The 18,301-nt window shown below is 42.4% G+C and overlaps 1 protein-coding gene across 1 annotated transcript; it reads left to right on the plus strand.

Annotated features, from left to right (window-relative positions):
* The first annotated feature begins 796 nt into the window (after positions 1-796).
* MANSC1 (MANSC domain containing 1) lies at positions 797-17,914 on the plus strand. The gene is made up of 4 exons (XM_029955362.1): positions 797-1,034; positions 4,689-5,011; positions 9,055-9,195; positions 16,474-17,914. Exons 2-4 carry the CDS (start codon positions 4,789-4,791, stop codon positions 17,448-17,450), a joined length of 1,341 nt encoding a protein of 446 aa, XP_029811222.1. The 5' UTR covers positions 797-1,034; positions 4,689-4,788; the 3' UTR covers positions 17,451-17,914.
* The last annotated feature ends 387 nt before the right edge of the window (positions 17,915-18,301 follow it).

Below are 18,301 nucleotides of genomic sequence, written 5' to 3' on the forward strand. Positions count from 1 at the left end.
GTATCACACCCAACATAATAAATTACAAAGGCTTAGAGCTTTAGGTTTGAAAGTTCTTCACAAACACCAGTTGAAGATGTTGTCTAAGGTCTGAACCTTTGGCGAGTTAAGTATCAGCGATTTGGTAAAGCCGCATCTGTTTGCAGGTACACAGAGGTGTTGGTGAGCAAGCATTGATTTAGAAACACACTTCTACAACCTATGCCAGATTCTTTTCCATTTACTTACTCAACAAATATATTTTAGTTAAATATTTATTGAGTACCTATTAAGTACCAGGTACTACACTAAATGTCAGGGGATACATTTTAATAACTATAGCAGGCACCATTATATTATTATCTATACCTATAAACAGTAAATCCGGACAGAATCCAAATGCCTTCGTTGAGGGTTGACTTGCGCGTGGTTAACTCCAGAACTGCCAACTGTAACTGAGGACCCTCCATGCCTGGAATTACCAAAAGAAGATTCTCATAGCCAGGCCCCAGACAGAAAGCACTGTAAACTCCTGAGTGGAGAAACCGCACACAGAGGTTGCCTCCGGGGAGAGGGGAGCGAGACCAGGACACAGAGGGAGAGGCAGACGCAGGGCACACGTTTTGCACCGTCTGACTTCTCTCTGGGGCGGTCGCGCGTCCTGCACACCCGCTGCCCATCCGGCGGGTCGAGCCCTCGCCCCTCCCAGGGGCCGCAGCGGGGCGGGTGGGGGGGCCGCTGCTGGCGCGATCGCCGAGCGCCGGGAGCCACCGCGGGGAGGGGCCCCCGGAGGACCGCGCTCCAAGTGGCCGGGAAGCAGCTCCGGGTTGCTGGGCAGGAATGTGCCCTCCCCCGCCCCTGGCCAACTTTCGGCCTCCGCAACGGAAGCAGGAACTGGGGAAGCATACACCCCGCGGGCCGGCCTGGAGCTGCGGTGCATCCCTGCCGCCCTCACCGCGACCCTCGCGCGGATCTGCAGCTCCTTCCTCGAGAGCGCGTCGGGGCTGTCCTCGCGCGAGTGGGACACCGGGGCCCGCGGGGCCTGTAGCTACCAGGTAAAGGCGTCACAGCCCTCCCCTCACGGCCAGCCGCGGGCTGCGCAGCCACTGCCGAGAGCGCAGCGCCCCCCACCCCCGCTCTGCTTCTGGAGCGAGACCCGTCTACCTCTCCCGGAGCGCCAGCGACCGAGTTGGGGCGAGGAAGGGCTGGGCGGGGTGTTGGTGGGCCGTGGACGCCCAGAGGGGATCTTCAGGCTCGCGCAGCAGCACCGGTTCTCAGTGGCCCTGGCTCCGCGTTGTCATTAGGAGAGACAGAAGAATGCTCAGTAAGCCACAAGCATTTCCTCAAAGGAAGGGAAAGAAAGTGATTTCCAGTATCTGACACGGTTTTGTACAAGTGCATTTTAGGTACTATAGTAAGCAGGCGTTCAAGTTCAGTGCCTCCTGAACTTCTTCCCACCTGTATCATTTTCACCCTACCTTTCAACACAATTCAACTTGACTGTGGACCCTTAAGGCCTAAGTAATAATGATTAGAAGAATTACAGTGGTTGAGTATCTTTAGCGAGATAAACTTTTCCTTACTTCTTGCAATCCAGATGCCATAAAGATGCGGCATAGAGAAAACACAGTTCCTACCCCATCCCCTTTCATAGTTCTGGTTTCTTTACAAAAACTTGAGAAGGGATCTTGTCCTAATCCATGCAAAGTAAGACATTGGTCTTCTTTTCCTCTTTTGCTACTGTCTGGTTTTCTTTAGGGCTAGAAAAGAGACTTGCAAACTGTGGCAGCATAAAAAAGGTCACTTGTACCAGGATACTTAACCTGGAGAAGCCATGGTTAGTATTCCTAAAGTCTGTGAACTGCTGTGGGAAAATGTATTATTTTAGTAGCCGCTAACTGAAATGTAACATTTCCTCTGAGAGGCATGTGACCAAAGCCTTGGTAGAGTTAGAGGCAGCTGCAATTTGCCACCACTAGAAATCACAGGTGTTTTCGTTTCATATTACTGATTACACAGATCTTAAGTATCATGTACATTCAACAGTACTTCAAAAGTATGGCAGTTATTAATGTACCTCTTGTTACTCGAGAGGTTAATAAAGAAGCACAGATATCCCACAATTGTTTATATATTAACTGAAAATGGGGTTAATAATGGGATCTATCTCATAAGGATGGCAAATCTATCTCAATAGGATTCTTGTAAGGATTAAATGGCATGACATATGTAAATTGCTTAGCACAGAGACTGGCATGAGAGAAACATAAATGTTACTTATTGTTTGACTGGTAACGAAAGTTGAAAGTTGGACGCAACAGCAAGGAAGCTATTGACTTGTGTGGTTGCTATATATGGGTAATATATGCTTTTTTTTTTTTTGCTTTTCGACTTTTTTTTTTTACTATTTTGTCATTTTAAAGTCTATTTGTTTAATTAGGGAATCACTCTTTTTTTTTTCTTAAGATTTTATTATTAAGTAGTTTCTACACCCATTGTCGTGCTTGAACTCACAACCTGGAGATCAAGAGTTCCATGCTCCACGGACTGAGCCAGCAAGGCACCCCAATGTTAGGGATCACTCTTTATATTGTGCCGTTTTGACAAATGAGAAGACATGTATCTACCATTACAATATCATTCAGAACAATTTCACTACTCTAAAAATCCCTGTGTTCCACCGATTCACCGCTCCCTTCCTCCTCCTAGCAACCACTGATATTTTTACTGTTGATGTAGTTTTGCCTTTTCCAGAATGCCATATAGTTGACAAGAAGTCATATCTTTCAGACCAGCCTCTTTCACTTAGCAATATGCAATTATGGTTCCTCTATGTCCTTCTGTGGCTTGATAGCTCATTTCTTTTTACTACTGAGTAATATTCCATTATGAGGATGTACCACAATTTGTTTATGCATTCACCTATTTTTAAAAAATTATTTTAAATGTTTATTCTTGAGAGAAAGAGACAGAACATGAGAGAAAAGGGAGACACAGAATCTGAAGCAGGCGCCAGGCTCTGAGCCATCAGCACAGAGCCTGATGCCAGGCTCAAAGCCATGAACCGTGAGATCATGACCTGAGTCAGTGTCAGGTACCCAGCCGACTGAGCCACCCAGACACCCGTATCCATTTACCTATTCAAAGATGTCTTGGTTGTTTCCAGTTTTTGGCAATGATATGTAAAGTTAATATAAACATTTTATACATAGATTTTTGTAGGATTTGGTTTTGCCAGTTTTTTGGGTTTTAGTCATTCTAATAGGTGTGTAGTATAGGTGTTTGAATTTGCAGTTCCTTAATTATTATGATCTTGAGTATCTCCTCATAAGCTTATTTGTCATCTATATATCTCCTTTGAGATCCATGTGGGGCTTGATCTCAGGAACTGTGACACCATGACCCAAGTCAAATCCAAGAGTCAGACACTTAACCAACTGAACCACCCAGGTGCCCCAACTTTGCCCATTGTTAATTGGGTTGTGTTCTAAGAGTTCTTTGTGTATTATAGCTACTAGTCCTTTATCAGATACATGTTTTGCAAATATTTCTCCCAGTCTGTGGCTTATCTTTTTATTCTCTGAACAGTGTTTATTCTGTGAACAGTGATTCATTAATTTTAATGAAATCCAACCTATCAAAAAAACCTATAAAATGTATATTATTTTATTATTTTATTTTTCAAATAATTTATAGGATTTTTTTTGTTTGTTTTTTACAGGGAGAGAGAGAGAGTACACGAGCAGGGAGAGGGGCAAAGAGGGAGAGGGGCAGAGAGAGAAAGAGTGAATCTTCTGTGCACACTCAGCACAGAACTGGATGGATACAGGGCTCGATCCACTACCCTGGGATGGTGACCTGAGCTGAAATCAAGAATTGGATATTCATTGGACTGAGCCACCCAGGCACCCCTCATTTTTATATTTTAAAACCTGTCTCTCAGAAAAGATCCTAAGCTTTACCAGACTACCAAAGGGTTCAGGTTCATGAAAGAAGAAAAAGAAGGAGAAGGAGATTAAAGAAGTAATTCTGCTCTACACTGTGATTCAGTGAACAATTTGTATTCTGAAAATGAATGAATTCCCTCTACTGACCAACTAACTCTTAGAATTAGATTATTAGAGTTACCTGTCTCTGATTTGGTACTTAAGGAGAGGCAGCCACAAGAAAGACAGCCTCAGTTTCCTCATCTATAAAATGAGGAAAATAGTAGCTTTTTTTTTCAAACCTAGTATAGGATTAAATGGGATAATATATGTATATTTCATAGCACATTGCTTACCACCTCACAGGTGATTTTAAAATGCTTGTTGTTAATACTGAGAAAGAAACTCTGCTCAAGCCTATTATCACTGCTTTATCGGTGACTGGAGATTTTGTGTCTTCTCCCCTCCTGGTTAGGAGAAGCAAGAAGTGGAAGGGTTCTAGAACTTTGGGGGCAGGCCTCCTGTTTATATCTCTTCCTTCAGAGACATGTGTCAGCTTTTAAGCACTGATGGGATAGTATACGTGTTTGTGCTAATTAGTTCTTTACCAAGTTTTAAATGGAGGTTGTCTTGATTTATTAAAAGTGAAACATTAAAAAATGCTTATTTATTTGTTTTCTAAATCATGAGTCATTGACACTGACTTGAAGGAAATGAAATGTATCTTTGTGACATTTATTAAAAGGAACAAAACTCATTGATGATTTTCTATTTTTGTTCTAGAGAGAAATTCTATGATCTGTACAATCTTCTTGAAGCAAGGTCAGACCAGAGGGAGGATTATCCTTGACCTTGGAAGACTAAGGCTACCCTGAAATTTAAAATGTTCTTTAGGGAAGAATGGGGCTTGACTTCCACTTTTGTAATAATTTGTTTCCTGACCCTACGGCTGTCCACCAGTCAGAACTGCCCCACTACGACTTTAGAAGATGTTGTCATTGACATCCAGTCATCTCTTTCTAAGGGAATTAGAGGCAATGAACCCATACATACATTAACTCAGGAAGAGTGCATTAATTCTTGCTGTTCAACAAAAAACATAACAGGTAAGTAATAGTCCCTTGGCAGCTCTTCATTTTCTGTGTTTCGTGATATAAGCAGCTTGTTGATGTGGCTGCCTAGTTTATACCAGTGGTTCTCAGTGGGGTAGAAATGTGGGTAACAGAATCACTGGGAAAATGTGCCACAAGTGTGTCATCCCCTCCCGAGCTGAGTCAAAGTTACTGATGAGTGTGTGTCTATATCATCCAGGTGTCTAGGTAGAAGAAAGGTTGAGAACCACCAGTGTTATGTTCTAACAGGCATCTGAGATATTGGAAATAAAAACCCTTAAGGGACATGGGAAGTTGTTTGGACTGACCCAGTTCCGTGAAGAAATAGGCCCACAGGTTTGAACCATACCTTTTCATGTTTCAAGTTCCAGACTCAATAAGTATTTATCCAAGTGAAACAGTGTTCATTTTTCAGTTGTTTATGACCCTGTCCTAATTCCCTAAATGACAAATAAACAAACAACCACAAAAAACACCCACGCTAAATTTATTGAGCACAGAATGCCTTGTTGTTTTGGAGACAAAACAACAAAGAACATGGACAAGCCTTGCCATTAAGGAGCCTGGAAGAGCTAGTCAATGCTGGGCTAATGGTTCTTACCTGACTTACTGGCCAACCGAGTCATATGTTTTCTCTTGTATCTTTGGTTTCTCTTCTTCTATAATGGGTGTGGTATCATCAGAAATGTATGCATATAGTCTTTGTTCCTGGTTCTTGGCACAGAGCTCCCCAAAACCTTGCATTTCCTGAGTCTACAAGCTTCTTTTGTTATTCATTATGAGCCTCTTTTAACCACACCTGAGTTATGACTCTTGGTGACTCCCTGGATAGCTCTGGGATGGGAACTCATCACTAGAAAGACCAAGGCTTAATTAGAAGTTTGGAACTTACAGCTCCTTCTACCCCTCTAGGTAGGGGAGAAGGGCTGGAGATTGAATGCATTTACCAATGGCCAATGATTTAATCAGTTGTGCCCACATGATGAAATCTCCATAAAAAAAATCCCTAAACACAGGTTTAGGGGGCTTCCAAGTTGGCAAACACATGCACATGTGCAAGAGGATTATGCACGCCAGGTACAACCGGACAGAATACAATGTGTCTGGCTATTCATTTGTGTCTTTAGTGATAAACTATAGTAGTAAGTATAGCCTTTTCCTAAGTTCTGTAAATAGTTCTAGCAAATTGTCAACCTGAAGTAGGGGTGGTAGGAACCTGGATTTACAGCCAAGTTGGGCAGAAGTATGAGTAACCTAAGAGCTGGTACTTTTGACTGGCCTCTAAGTGAGGACAGTCTTAGGGGACTGAACCCTTAAACCTGTGGCATCTGAGTAGCGTCTGATGCTAACTGCAGGCAGTTAAAGTAAGAACTGAATTGAATTGGGGCACCTGGGTGGCTCAGTTTGTTAAACTTCTGACTTCGGCTCAGGTCATGATCTCACAGTTCATGGGTTCGAGCCCTGTGTCAGGCTTTGTGCTGACAGCTCAGAGCCTGCTTTCAGATTCTGTGTCTCCCTTACTCTCTGCCCCTCTCCTGTTAACACTCCGTCTCTCTCTGTCTCTTAAAAATAAATAAATATTAAAAAAAAAAAGAGGGGTGCCTGGGTGGTTTGGTCGGTTAAGCATCCAACTTCAGCTCAGGTCATGATCTCCCAGTCTGTGGGTTCAAGCCCTGTATTGGGCTCTGTGCTGACAGCTCAGAACCTGGATCCTGCTTCGGATTCTGTGTCTCATTCTCTCTCCCCCCTCCCCCGCTTGTACTCTGGCTCTCAAAAATAAAAAACATTGAAAACTTAAAATAAAATAATATAAAATAAAAATTAAAAAAAGAATTGAATAAGACATTCAGTCAGTGTCTTGAAGAATTGGAGTATTAGTGTGGAAAAGATACCATGTACTTGATGTCAGGAGGAAAACCACTTTCAATGGTTTTCTCAAACCCAGTGGTGTGCTTTGACACTCTCTATAGGAGTAATTTATGGAAATTACAGAGATTTAATTTAAATTTCCAGTTTTTCTTTAAATGTTGGTATCAACATTTCTGTGAAATAGCAAATTATCTGCAAACAGGATGGAATGCTGTGTGGGTGTTTGCTGGCAACACAGGAAACCTTGGATTTCTTTTCAGTTCCATAACGGGTGTTTAGTGCGAAATGAGGGTTTGCTGCTTTATCGTACAGGTAGAATTGCTGTTACTGCTTTACTGTAAGTAGAGGTAATTGTGGGTCTCATTTAACAGATCTCAGACTGTTTCCTCATTTATTGAGCAATGGCTTTAAGCACGTTGATAATTTGCTTTTAGCCACAGATTTTAGAAAAACGCAGGCCATGATCTCATGGTCCGTGAGTTCAAGCCCCGTGTCCAGCTCTGTGCTGACAGCTCAGAGCCTGGAGCCTGCTTTGGATTCTGTATCTCCCTCTCTCTCTCTCTGCCCTTCCCCTACTCATGGTCTGTCTCTCTCAAAAATAAAATAAAATAAAAATGTATTTAAAAATAAAGAAAAATGACCATAAGTACAAAGGACATGATGTTTTGTATACAACTTGGGGGACTTATGGACCTTCCCCTTTACCCATGTGCCCCCCAAAAATGGAATTGCAGAATTATCCTATTGCTGAGAAAGGAAAAGCCAAAGCACCTTTCTTGTTGCCTGGTGGAGAGATGACGTGATAAAACCCCTGCAGAAACTCCATCTTATTTCCACATGCGGGAGTCAAGGTTGAGCCTCACCATTGCCTGATTTGAGGAAGTGGTGCTGATGGCCAGTTATGCAGAATATTTGCCCCTGGCTTTATTGAGACATATTTGGCATGTAACATTGTGAAAATTTAAGATACACAGTGTGATGATTTTTTACATCTATATATTGTGAAATGACTACCACAATAAGGTTAGTTAATACATGGTTGCATGCGTGTATGTGTTTCTGTGTGTGTGTGTGTGTGTGTGTGTGTGTGTTGAGAAAGAGCATGCCTGTGTGCCTCTTAACCTTCATCCTGGGTTGCCTGGGTGACTCAGCTGGTTAAATATCCAACCTTGACTCAAGTCATGATCTCACAGTTTGTGAGTTTGAGCCCCATGTCAGGCTCTGTGCTGACAATTCAGAGCCTGGAGCCTACTTTGGATTCTGTGTCTCCCTCTCTCTCTGCCCCTTGCCTGCTCACACTCTTTCTCTCTCAAAAATAAATTTAAAAAGCATTAAAAAAAAACAGGCTACCTTCATCCTGGCAAGGGATATACTGAATCCTCAAGGGTTGTGGGCCAAGATGTGACGCGGTACCAGATTGAGACCAAAGCCAACTCTAGGCCATGATGAATAGAAAGAATAATTTTGATTGGGCATTAGTGGAAGAGACAAAAAAAGCAAGAAATGAAAGTTCAGAGTGAAATGTCAGAAAGGAAGGAAAATGGAAAAGCAGAAATAAGGAAGAGTAGAAATGTGAAGAAGAAAAATCAAAAGAAGAATGGTACCAATAAAAGTAAAAAATAGACTTTGTATTCCATCCACTACTCAGGTCATCTGTGGAAGGAGACAGTGGTGGTCTGATGCTAAATGTGGGGACTGTACTCAAGAAAGCCAGACTCATGGCTGCATAGGTGTCTGTCTTTGGGATATGAGAGAAACATGAAATCATTAGGTTAGACCCATTTCTTAAGTTCCAACTCAGTTGTAAGTGTGTAAAGATGGCAAAGTCAGTATTTCTGTGTACATTTTGATGGATATTTGAGCAAATGGAAGGCTTATCTAAAGAATTAAATGCATTTTAAAAAAAGAATTAAAGGTACTATTTAAAGTTGGTATTGCCCGAATTACCTTAATTCAGATTTTTTAACCTGATGTCTTTACAAATTGCTTTAAGTGACTAAGGAACAGGAAATGAATTAGTGCTCTAAGGAACAGGAAATGAATTAGTGGTCAGCAAGCAAATGAACATCATGAACAAAGGTATTTGTGTTGGAGAGCAAAATAAATCATTGCTGTTCTCTTTAGAGTATCCTTTTTCAATGTAATACTTACGATACCTTTCATTGCAGGAGACAAAGCGTGTAACTTGATGATCTTCGACACTCGAAAAACAGCTAGACAGCCCAACTGCTACCTGTTTTTCTGTCCCACTGAGGAAGCCTGTCCACTGAAACCAGCAAAGGGACTTATGAGTTACAGGATAATTAGAGGTAATAAAAACATTGTTCTTTTTCTTTGCTGATTGGAATTATTTAAGGATATGGTTCATGTGAAAGAATTTCTACAAAAGAATCTAAGTAAAACTACCAAAAGTAGTCACAAATATAGAGGCACACCAGAAAACTCTCATGATTTACAATTGAATTGTCTATTAAACCAAACATCTTTTTTCCAATGAAAGATTCTGAAGGATGGTATTTTGTGTTGTTTTGCCTTTGTTTCTACCTTCCTGAGATAGAAGGCACACAGACCTTTCAGTTGGAAATACCTCTTTAGAAAAATGTAAGCAGCCCTTGGAATAAGGTTTCCACAGTCCAGGGTGACTGTTTTAAAAGGGTTAAGACCTGAGGCCCCTGAGTGGCTCAGTCGGTTAAGCATCTGACTTTGGCTCAGGTCGTGATCTCGCCCTCTGTGGGTTTGAGCCCCATGCTGAACTCTGTGCTGACAGCTCAGAGCCTGGAGCCTGCTTCAGATTCTGTGTCTCCCACCACCCCCCCGCCCCTTCCCTGCTTGTGTTCTGTCTCTCTCTCATTCTCAAAAATTATAAAAACATTTTTAAAGCATTAAGATCTATGTGAGTATATAAAATTTTACTACATTTGTCTTTAGTTTCTAATTATTTTATAATCACATTATGTGAAATCAAACGCACTGGATTTTTTTACCTAGACCTGGAGGGAGGTTCACTCAAGAAGTATTTACTAAGCATCTACCATATGCCAAATTCTGTGCAAGGCATTGGAAATACAGCCTCCATTCCAACATATTTGTTCAGAATATAGAAAATAAACAAAAATAATATAATAATTTAGATATGTCTTGGTGAGATTTTGGCATGTTCATTTTTTAAGCTTATTGATTTATTTATTTATTTTTGAGTGAGACAGACAGCGTGAGCAGGGGAGGGGCAGAGAGAGGGAAACCCAAGTAGGCTCGACTCCGTCAGTGTAGAGCCTGACATGCAGCTCGAACTCACAAAACCATGAGATCACGACTTGATCCAAAACCAAGAGCTAGATGTGTAACCGATTGAGCCCCCCAGGAGCCCTGGTTTGTTAATGTCCAGGATGAAATGTTTTCAGTATCAAGTGTCCTTTTATTTACGTTTTGGAAAGTTTTTGTCATTATACTTTTGGCTATTAATAACATTCTATTTGTTCATTTACTCAAAAACAACAAACATTATTTAGCATCTCCTATATGTGCCAAACACTTTTTCCACCCCAGGAACACAAAAATATAGCACTTGACATGGAAAACAAGGTTCTTACCTCTGGAACTTATGTTTTAGGAGGGAGAGATAATAACCATCCTAGATAAGTAATCAAGAAAAATATAGACTCACGTGTTACGTTGATGATTGAGCTAAGACAAGGTAATAGATGGTCACTGGTGGACCCTCTTGGTTAGGTGATCAGAGGAAGCATCCTTGAAGAAGAAATCCCTTAACTGAGAATTGAACAGTAAGAACCCATATGTGAGAAGATCTGGGAAGACTTTCAGGCAGAGGAAGTAGCCTGTTTCAATATCCTGAGGCAGAATGGTTTGGGAGTATTTGAAGAACAAACACTTCGGTCTCGGCTGGCTGACTCACAGTAAACCATATAAAGAGAGAAATACAGGGGCACCTGGGTGCCTCAGCCAGTCAAGGGCCTGGCTTTGGCTCAGGTCATGTCTCCTGGTTCATGGGATTGAGCTGTGAATGGGGCAGTGCAGAGCCTGCTTGGGATTCTCCCTTGATATGCAAGAAGTATGAAAAGTGGGGAGATCACATAAAACTTTGTATGTCAGGGGAGGATGTTCTTTTTTAATTTTTAAAATGTTTGTTGATTTTTGAGTGACAGAGAGAGACAGAGCATGAGCAGGGGAAGGTCAGAGAGAGAGAGGGAGGCACAGAATCTGAAGAAGGCTTCAGGCTCTGAGCTGTCAACTCAGAGCCCGATGTGGGGCTTGAACTCCCAGACTGCTTGAACTGCCCAAGTCAGACGCTTAACCGATTGAGCCACCCAGGTGCCCAGAAGTTCTTATTTTAGGTGTCTAATAGGAAGCCATTGGAAATTTCTGAGTAGGCATGTAACATGGTGTTTTCAGGGTGATTTCTCAAAGCTCACTGTGACCACCCTTCTGGGTAAGGACAACAATGCAGTAGCAAGAGAAGAAGCGGGAAGACTGGGTAGGAGGCAGAGGCAAGATCCAAGTGAAAGGCCATGACATTGTGGGCCAGTGAGGTGGCAGACGAGGTAGAGAGAAGTAAACATATGGCTGTTTCAGAGGTAGAGCCAACGGTGTGGGATGGGGGTGACAGGGTGACAGCATGGAGAAGAGAAGCACAGGAACTGAGTCCTAGTTTCCTCGTTTTGGGCTTGAATGTCTAGGTGGATGGAGCACCAACTACTGAGCTGGGGAAGATCAAGGAGACTGGCTTTAGGGTTGGGAAAGGGGGTGCAGTCACGGGTCGTCTCGTGACTGCCTTAGGTGTGAAGAACACCCAGTTGTTTTTCAATTACATGAAAAAAATTAACTTTAATTAATTTAATTTAAAGCATGCAGAAATGTTAATAGTTGCTGGGACATGGTGATAAAAACCATAGTTTAATTTGTTTTATAATTTCCATATACTTCTGTAATGTTGTTGCTTTTATAATTCACGTGTGAAAGATTCTCTCCAGAGGGACTTTGGGGAACGATGCCCAGGGTACCTGGGCTCCGACTCCCGCTTTGTTCCCTGGGTAAGCCTGTGTCTGAGTTTTGGTTAATGAACCAGATGTATCAAACATTCCCTAAAGCAGGAGCATAAGGCACAAATTATCTGTGTAAATTCTTCCTAAATAGTGATATAAACCCACGTATAAGAAAACTGGCATAAGGTACAAAAGTTTCAGTTTTGCTAGATGAAGAAAGTTCTGGAGATGGATAAGAGTGATGGTTGCAGAGAAATGTGAATATTCTCAATGCCACTGAACTGTATACTTACAGAGAGTTAAAGGGGTAAATTGCATATACATTTTACCACAATTTTTTACTAAAAAAAATTTTTTTTTAAGTTTATTTATTTTGAGAGAAAGCATCCACACAAGTGGGGTGAGGGACACAGAGGGAGAGAGAGAATCCCAAGCAGGTGACATGGGGCTTGAACTCACGGACCGCCTGAGCCAAAACCTTGGTCATGATCTCATGGCTTGTGAGTTGAAGCCCCACATTGCCTGCTTGGGATTCTCTCTCTCCCTCTCTCTTTCTGCCCATTGCCCAGCTTGCGTGCATGCTCTCTCAAAATAAACATTATTTTTTTTAGATACTGATTTTTTTAAAATACTAGGCATAGAACAGATTAGGCTTTTGAAAACACTTAAGACCTTACTTTATGTGGACACTGTCTTGTCCTGCTCTTTTGGGGCTTTGGTGACCAGTGCGGCTGCCCCAGATCTGCATGGCTCCTTCACTTTGTGCCTGTGTACAAATCATCTGGGCTAAAAACATTGGCACCTACAGTGTGGCGGTGATACTTCTTGCTGTTCCTGTTTGATCACTTGGAGCACTGCAGAGCCTGTTAGGTGGCCAGGGGAGGTAATTCAGTGGGAAAGAGATATTCTAGTCTTAGTTTCCAAAGAGGTCAGGGCTCAAGACGCGAATCGGAATGCTTGTTCCTATTCTGGGACTCCATCGCGTGGAAGTTGGATGGTAACGTTCTGCCTCTGTTGTCCCTTCTTCGACTATCAGCGCATTCCCGTGTCTGTCTTCTACTTCACAACTAAAGCATGGTATTAAAGAAATTATAGGTAACTTAATCCAGCAATTCTACTTACATAAACCTAAAGAAACAAGACCAAAACAAGTAAAAGCTATTGTTTGAAGCATGTTTTTTGTGAAATTAGTTTAAAAAGTGAGAAACTAGGAGGAGCCTAAGCGTCCAATTGCCTTGAAAGAGGTTGAGCGTCCCGCTCTTGATTTCGACTCAGGTCAGGATCTCGTGGTTCGTGGGTCTGAGCACCGCGTTGGGTTCTGTGCTGGCAGTGCAGAGCCTGCTTGGGATTCTCTCTCCCACTCTCTGTCTCATCATAAATAAACTTAAAATAAATACGTTTGAGGTACATAAATAAAATTTCAGGTGAAAAACACCCAGTTATTTTCCAATTGCATGAAAAAAATTTAACTTTAAAGCATACAGAAATGGTAATAGTTGCTGATACATAAATGATAAAAACTGTAGTTGAATTTGTTTTATAATTTCCATATGTTTCTGTAATGTTGTTGCTTTCATAATCCATGTGTAGAAGAGGGACTATGAGGTAAAGATTCTCTCCAGTGGAAATGAGAGGAAAGGGAACTTGGCATGTGTGTGAATCTTTTCTGGGAGGCTGTGAAGGTCACGAAGTGGAATTCGAGTCAAACAGTTCCTGTGGCAGCCACCAGGGAGCGCCATCAGCCCAGAGCAGGTTGACCCTGCACCTCGTGTGTAGCTGGCTTTACATGTACAGGATGTTTACAAACTGTGTTTGTAATTCTCTTAATGAATCTGCCCATGTTGACGGATCGAGAGTACCCACAAAAATAAATTATCTGCTTCCTGTTTAGAGTGAAATTAATAGACATCTGTTTGGTGGTTTGTCTCCATTTTCTATAACGGATGGGCTAATATTTACAGACCAAAAGTTTGAAAGATGATGACTGTGTACTCTGTGCATGCTATGAAACCATTGCAATTTGGAATTTTTTAGTTATTTTCTCAGCTTTGCAGTATGTCATTTCTACCAAGGACTAGAATAGGGGAATTCAGAGACAGAATAAATTGGGGGTCCATTTGCTCGGCTGGCTTCCAAGTAATTTAAGTCAGTCCCTAAGTGTTTTATTTCATCAAGTCACTTGAAAATGAAACTCGAAAGAGGGATTGAGGGTACAGGGCTGTTTCACAGTCCCCACTGGCTCTCTCTGCACAAGCGAGAAACTGCACCATACCCCAATGGCAAACGTCAGTGGGTGAGGTGAAGGGAGCAGGTGCGGAGGACCCCTGCATGCTTCTAGGATCTTTGCCAATAGATGAATCTTATCAAGAAACGGGACTAGCACTTGCATTGCTTTGTTTATGAGCTGGGGCGTTCTTGAGAAAGAAAGCAGCTGTTTGGGTCATTCTTGTCAATGGTTTTGTTTAAGTTCTGAGGTCACACACGTCATGGAGCATTTAGTTGGTCATTTTTTTTTTAACTTTAAAATGGAATATGTTGAGTCCTGTTCCTTTTGAAAAATATCTGATGCTACCTAAAAATATAGATGCCATTTATCTCATGGTGATGTTATATCTATCATCGTGATATAACCTGCCACAGAAACTCTTCGGCATTGTTGGAGGAAAGAGGAATTTCAATCATCCAAATTCTATTTTGGAGTAAAATACTATGTGCGAGAGCAGGTGTCTGCAGGCTTTTTCTGTCAAGGGCCAAATAAGAAGTATTTTAGGCTTTCCAGGCCAGTTTTTTTAAAAAATTTTTTTCTAATGTTGCTTTATTTTTGAGAGATGGAGTGTGAGTGGGGGAAGGGCAGAGAGAGAGAGAGAGAGAGAGAGAGAGAGAGAGAGAGAGAGAGGGAGATACAGAATCTTAAACAGGCTCCAGGCTCTGAGCTGTCAGCCCAGAGACTAACGTGGGGCTCAAATTCACAAACTGAGATCATGACCTGAGCTGAAGCTGGCTTCAGCTTTGAAGCTGAGACCTGAGCTCAACCTGCTGAGCCATTCAGGCACCTCTCCAGGCCAGTATTTTAGGTTTTATGGGCCATATGCAATCTATTGTACCCACTTGCCTCTGTCCTATAGTATGAAGTGTCCACAGACAATGCATAAACAAATGAGTATGGTTACATGCCAATAAAACTTGACTTATAGACACTGAAATTTGAATTTTGTATAATTTTCATGTGTCCCAAAATATTATTCTTTTTTATTTTCGTCAGCCATTTAAAAATTAACTCACAAGCCATACAAAGAGAAGTGGCAAGCTAGATTTGGCCCTTGGGCCATAATTTGCTGACCCCTGTCCTAGATGGATTAATGAGTGACAGCGCTAAAGGACCCTCTTCCAGGTGTGACGCTTACTGAGTAGTCAAAGATAGTACAAATCAGAGGTTGCCTCTCGGTGTTTATTAGCAGAGAAGAGACCCTGGCATTGACAGGAGTTGAAGAAGAAAGGGGGAAAGAGAAAGGGAGGAATGAACCAATAAATGCTAAGGAATTCTTTTACTTCCTTCCTTGTGTTTTCTGCAGTTCAGGTCTAAGTGAAAATGATCAGCCAAGTAGCAGAGTGACACAGAGCAATTAGAATGACCCTTCCCTGCCCCTGATGGCTCCCACAAGCCTTTCCAGTTTGAGCTGTGATGAATGGCATGTGAGGCTAAGAGCACAATTCTAAGCTCTCTGTGGCCTGTGAGGGGGATATGAGTGAGGCTGCTCCGTCCGCAGTTGGTGCTCTGAACTGAGTGATTTTCGGCTCTTTCTGTCAGCACTGGGGGCCATCCTAATTTCAAATGTGGTCCCATTGTCCTCAGACTCTCAGACATTGGCTCTGAAATTTTAATCTTTGAGAGTGACAATTAAACCTCCCAAATTGCATCCCTCCCCAGAGTGTGGTGCTGAAACCTGCTTTTGGATTGGACAGTGTCCTCAGCCTTCTGCCACTGCGGTGGCCTCAGTGCCCTGGGAGGAGACCAGACCTTCCTTCCCCGGCCCTCCGCCTCCTCCCTGTTGCAGGCAAATTGCAAGGATCCTGCCTCCTCTCCCCCTTGCCTTTCTTGCCTGCAGGTGCCTTTGCTCTGAAATCTCTCCTGGTGATTGCTGGCTTCCCCACTGTCTGGATAGTCCCAGGGAGCTTCTCTCTGTGCCTTGTCTTCCAGCCCTGTTGCCTGGCCCAGCCACCTTCCCTGGCTTTGGCACCCTCAGCGTCCCCATCTCCCTAAAACTTTTGCCTCGGGTCCTGAACTCCCCTTAGCTCCCTGGCTCTGCTCCTCCCAACTCTTCCTTCATGTGCCCAGTCCTCCGCCACACATCTCTTCTCTGTCCCACCACTCTAGAAATAAACCACAGCATCTGGTAGAGAGGCAGTGTCACCAGATTCTGATTTAGCAATTTGTATTTTTCCATTTTGCACAAGTTTCTATGAAATGTCAAGTTTCAACAGTTTGGGGATTTACTGAACGATATGCTTTCTTTCTTTCTTTTTTTTTTTAACTGCCTTCACGTGGAAATATTTAAATCTCCCTTTAAATTTTCTCTGCATTTTCAGATTTTCCAGCTCTGGCCACAACTCATTTGCCAAACCGAGAGCTAACCCAAGAAGGTTCTCTCGTCCATGGCCAGTCTCTGCAGGCGACCACTCCCACACTCCCTCCTGGGACAGGTTACTCAGAGCCCACTGATAGCTTACAGAAAGGTGCCTTTTCTCAGAAGTTGGGATCCTCAGATCACTTGGAGAAACTGTTGGAGATCGATCAAGTGAGCACACGGTTCCCTGTTTATAAAGAAAAAGGGCATTCTCAGAGTTCACGGTTTTCTTCAGAACAAAACATAGTTCATCTGCTGCCTGAAAAGGTGACAACGCTGCCCACTACCATGGCTGTTTCCTCTCTGCCTATCCCCTCTGCCGCTCCAAAGCCTGAATTTCTCCCCACCGCCAATGCTCCGGTGATACCTTCTGTGACTTCTGAGCCAGAGGCGGCCACCTCAGCTCTGCCCCTCGCTGTGCTCAGGTCTCAGCCTCCCACAAGCCTCTTGTCTACAGCATTGACACATGCCATGCTTACACCCAAAGCCAGCGTAACTACTACAGCACCAGTTTCAAACACCATCTCTGAGTCACCTACGGATGAGAAAGGCCCCCCAGGAACAGTGCCCGTTAAAGACATTTCCAACCTGTCCTTGAACACAGAGGATGCCTATAACCCTGCTGCGCTTTCTTTGTCAACTGTGGCTTCTTCTGCGACTACACTGCTTCTGTCGAATGTGGATTCTTCTGCTCCCAACCAAACTGCTTCCCAGGGAAATGGGAAGTCCAGTCCAGGTGGTTCCTCCCTGAAGAGTGTTCCAGAAAGTCAGCACAGCCTTCCATTTGAAAAATGGCTCCTCATTGGAACCCTGCTCTTTGGCATTCTGTTCCTAGCCATAGGGCTTGTCCTCTTGGGTAGAATGTTCTCAGAATCTCTCCGCAGGAGACGCTATTCAAGACTTGATTATTTGATCAATGGGATCTATGTTGACATCTAAGGGGGAACCTAGATGTCTCTTAATTCATGTTCTTCCTGGTAGCCCAAACACAGTGACTTTCTACTGACTTGCTGATCTTAGGAGGATTTTTGAAGTATTGTGAAGACAGGCAAATGCCCCCTACCACTTTCTTTTTGCATTTTTTTAAGACAATGGGAGAGAGGAAACAAATTAGGTAATTTGAGTGATCTATCTCTAAAATATTTGCTGAAAACAAAGCTCTACCTAAAGCAATAAACTATAACTGGCATATAAATTCAAAAGTGACTGGCTGTTTGCAAGAAAAAGTGGTTAGGACTTCTAGGCTGCAGTTCATTAGCATTGCTGGTTCCAGATAAAGTCAACTGTTTATGATATTAATTCTAATGGCTTTACTTTCCTTTTTATATGAATTCCAATAAAACTTATTCCAGATGTATTTCCTTCCAATTAAATATTTGAATAAATCTTTTGTTACTCAGTAATGTTCTTGTAAGTGATATGTCCAGCTGGGTAACTTTCAATTTATTCCCACCAGCAAAATGATTAAATGATGAAAATATGTGTTCTAAGTTAAAATGATACCCCCCCCCCTTCCCATCAGTGAGCAAAGAGTTTCCTTTGGGAGAATTCTAGTAGAAGATCAAGCTACATGGAGATAGTGATGTCACTTTTGCTAAACAGCCAAATCTACTTTAGGTCCATTCTAGTTAATTATTCCCAACCCCCCCGCCAAGAGTAATACAGGAATTTTCAAGTTTAAAACATAACAATGTTATTTATAAATCTTTATGTAAATTTTGCCAATAGTTAATTTTGCTTTATGTGGAATAACATTGGGAACAATAGATAACACTTAAAATTATTGTTAA

This window comes from Suricata suricatta, chromosome 10, assembly GCF_006229205.1.
Source record: "Suricata suricatta isolate VVHF042 chromosome 10, meerkat_22Aug2017_6uvM2_HiC, whole genome shotgun sequence".
In the NCBI taxonomy this organism is placed as follows: domain Eukaryota; kingdom Metazoa; phylum Chordata; class Mammalia; order Carnivora; family Herpestidae; genus Suricata; species Suricata suricatta.

Coding starts and splice junctions, on each gene's coding strand:
- MANSC1 (XM_029955362.1), top strand. CDS start 4,789: ATGTTCTTTAGGGAAGAATGGGGCTTGACTTCCACTTTTGTAATAATT. Junction 5,012..9,054: donor TTCAACAAAAAACATAACAG/GTAAGTAATAGT, acceptor CTTTCATTGCAG/GAGACAAAGCGTGTAACTTG. Junction 9,196..16,473: donor GAGTTACAGGATAATTAGAG/GTAATAAAAACA, acceptor CTGCATTTTCAG/ATTTTCCAGCTCTGGCCACA.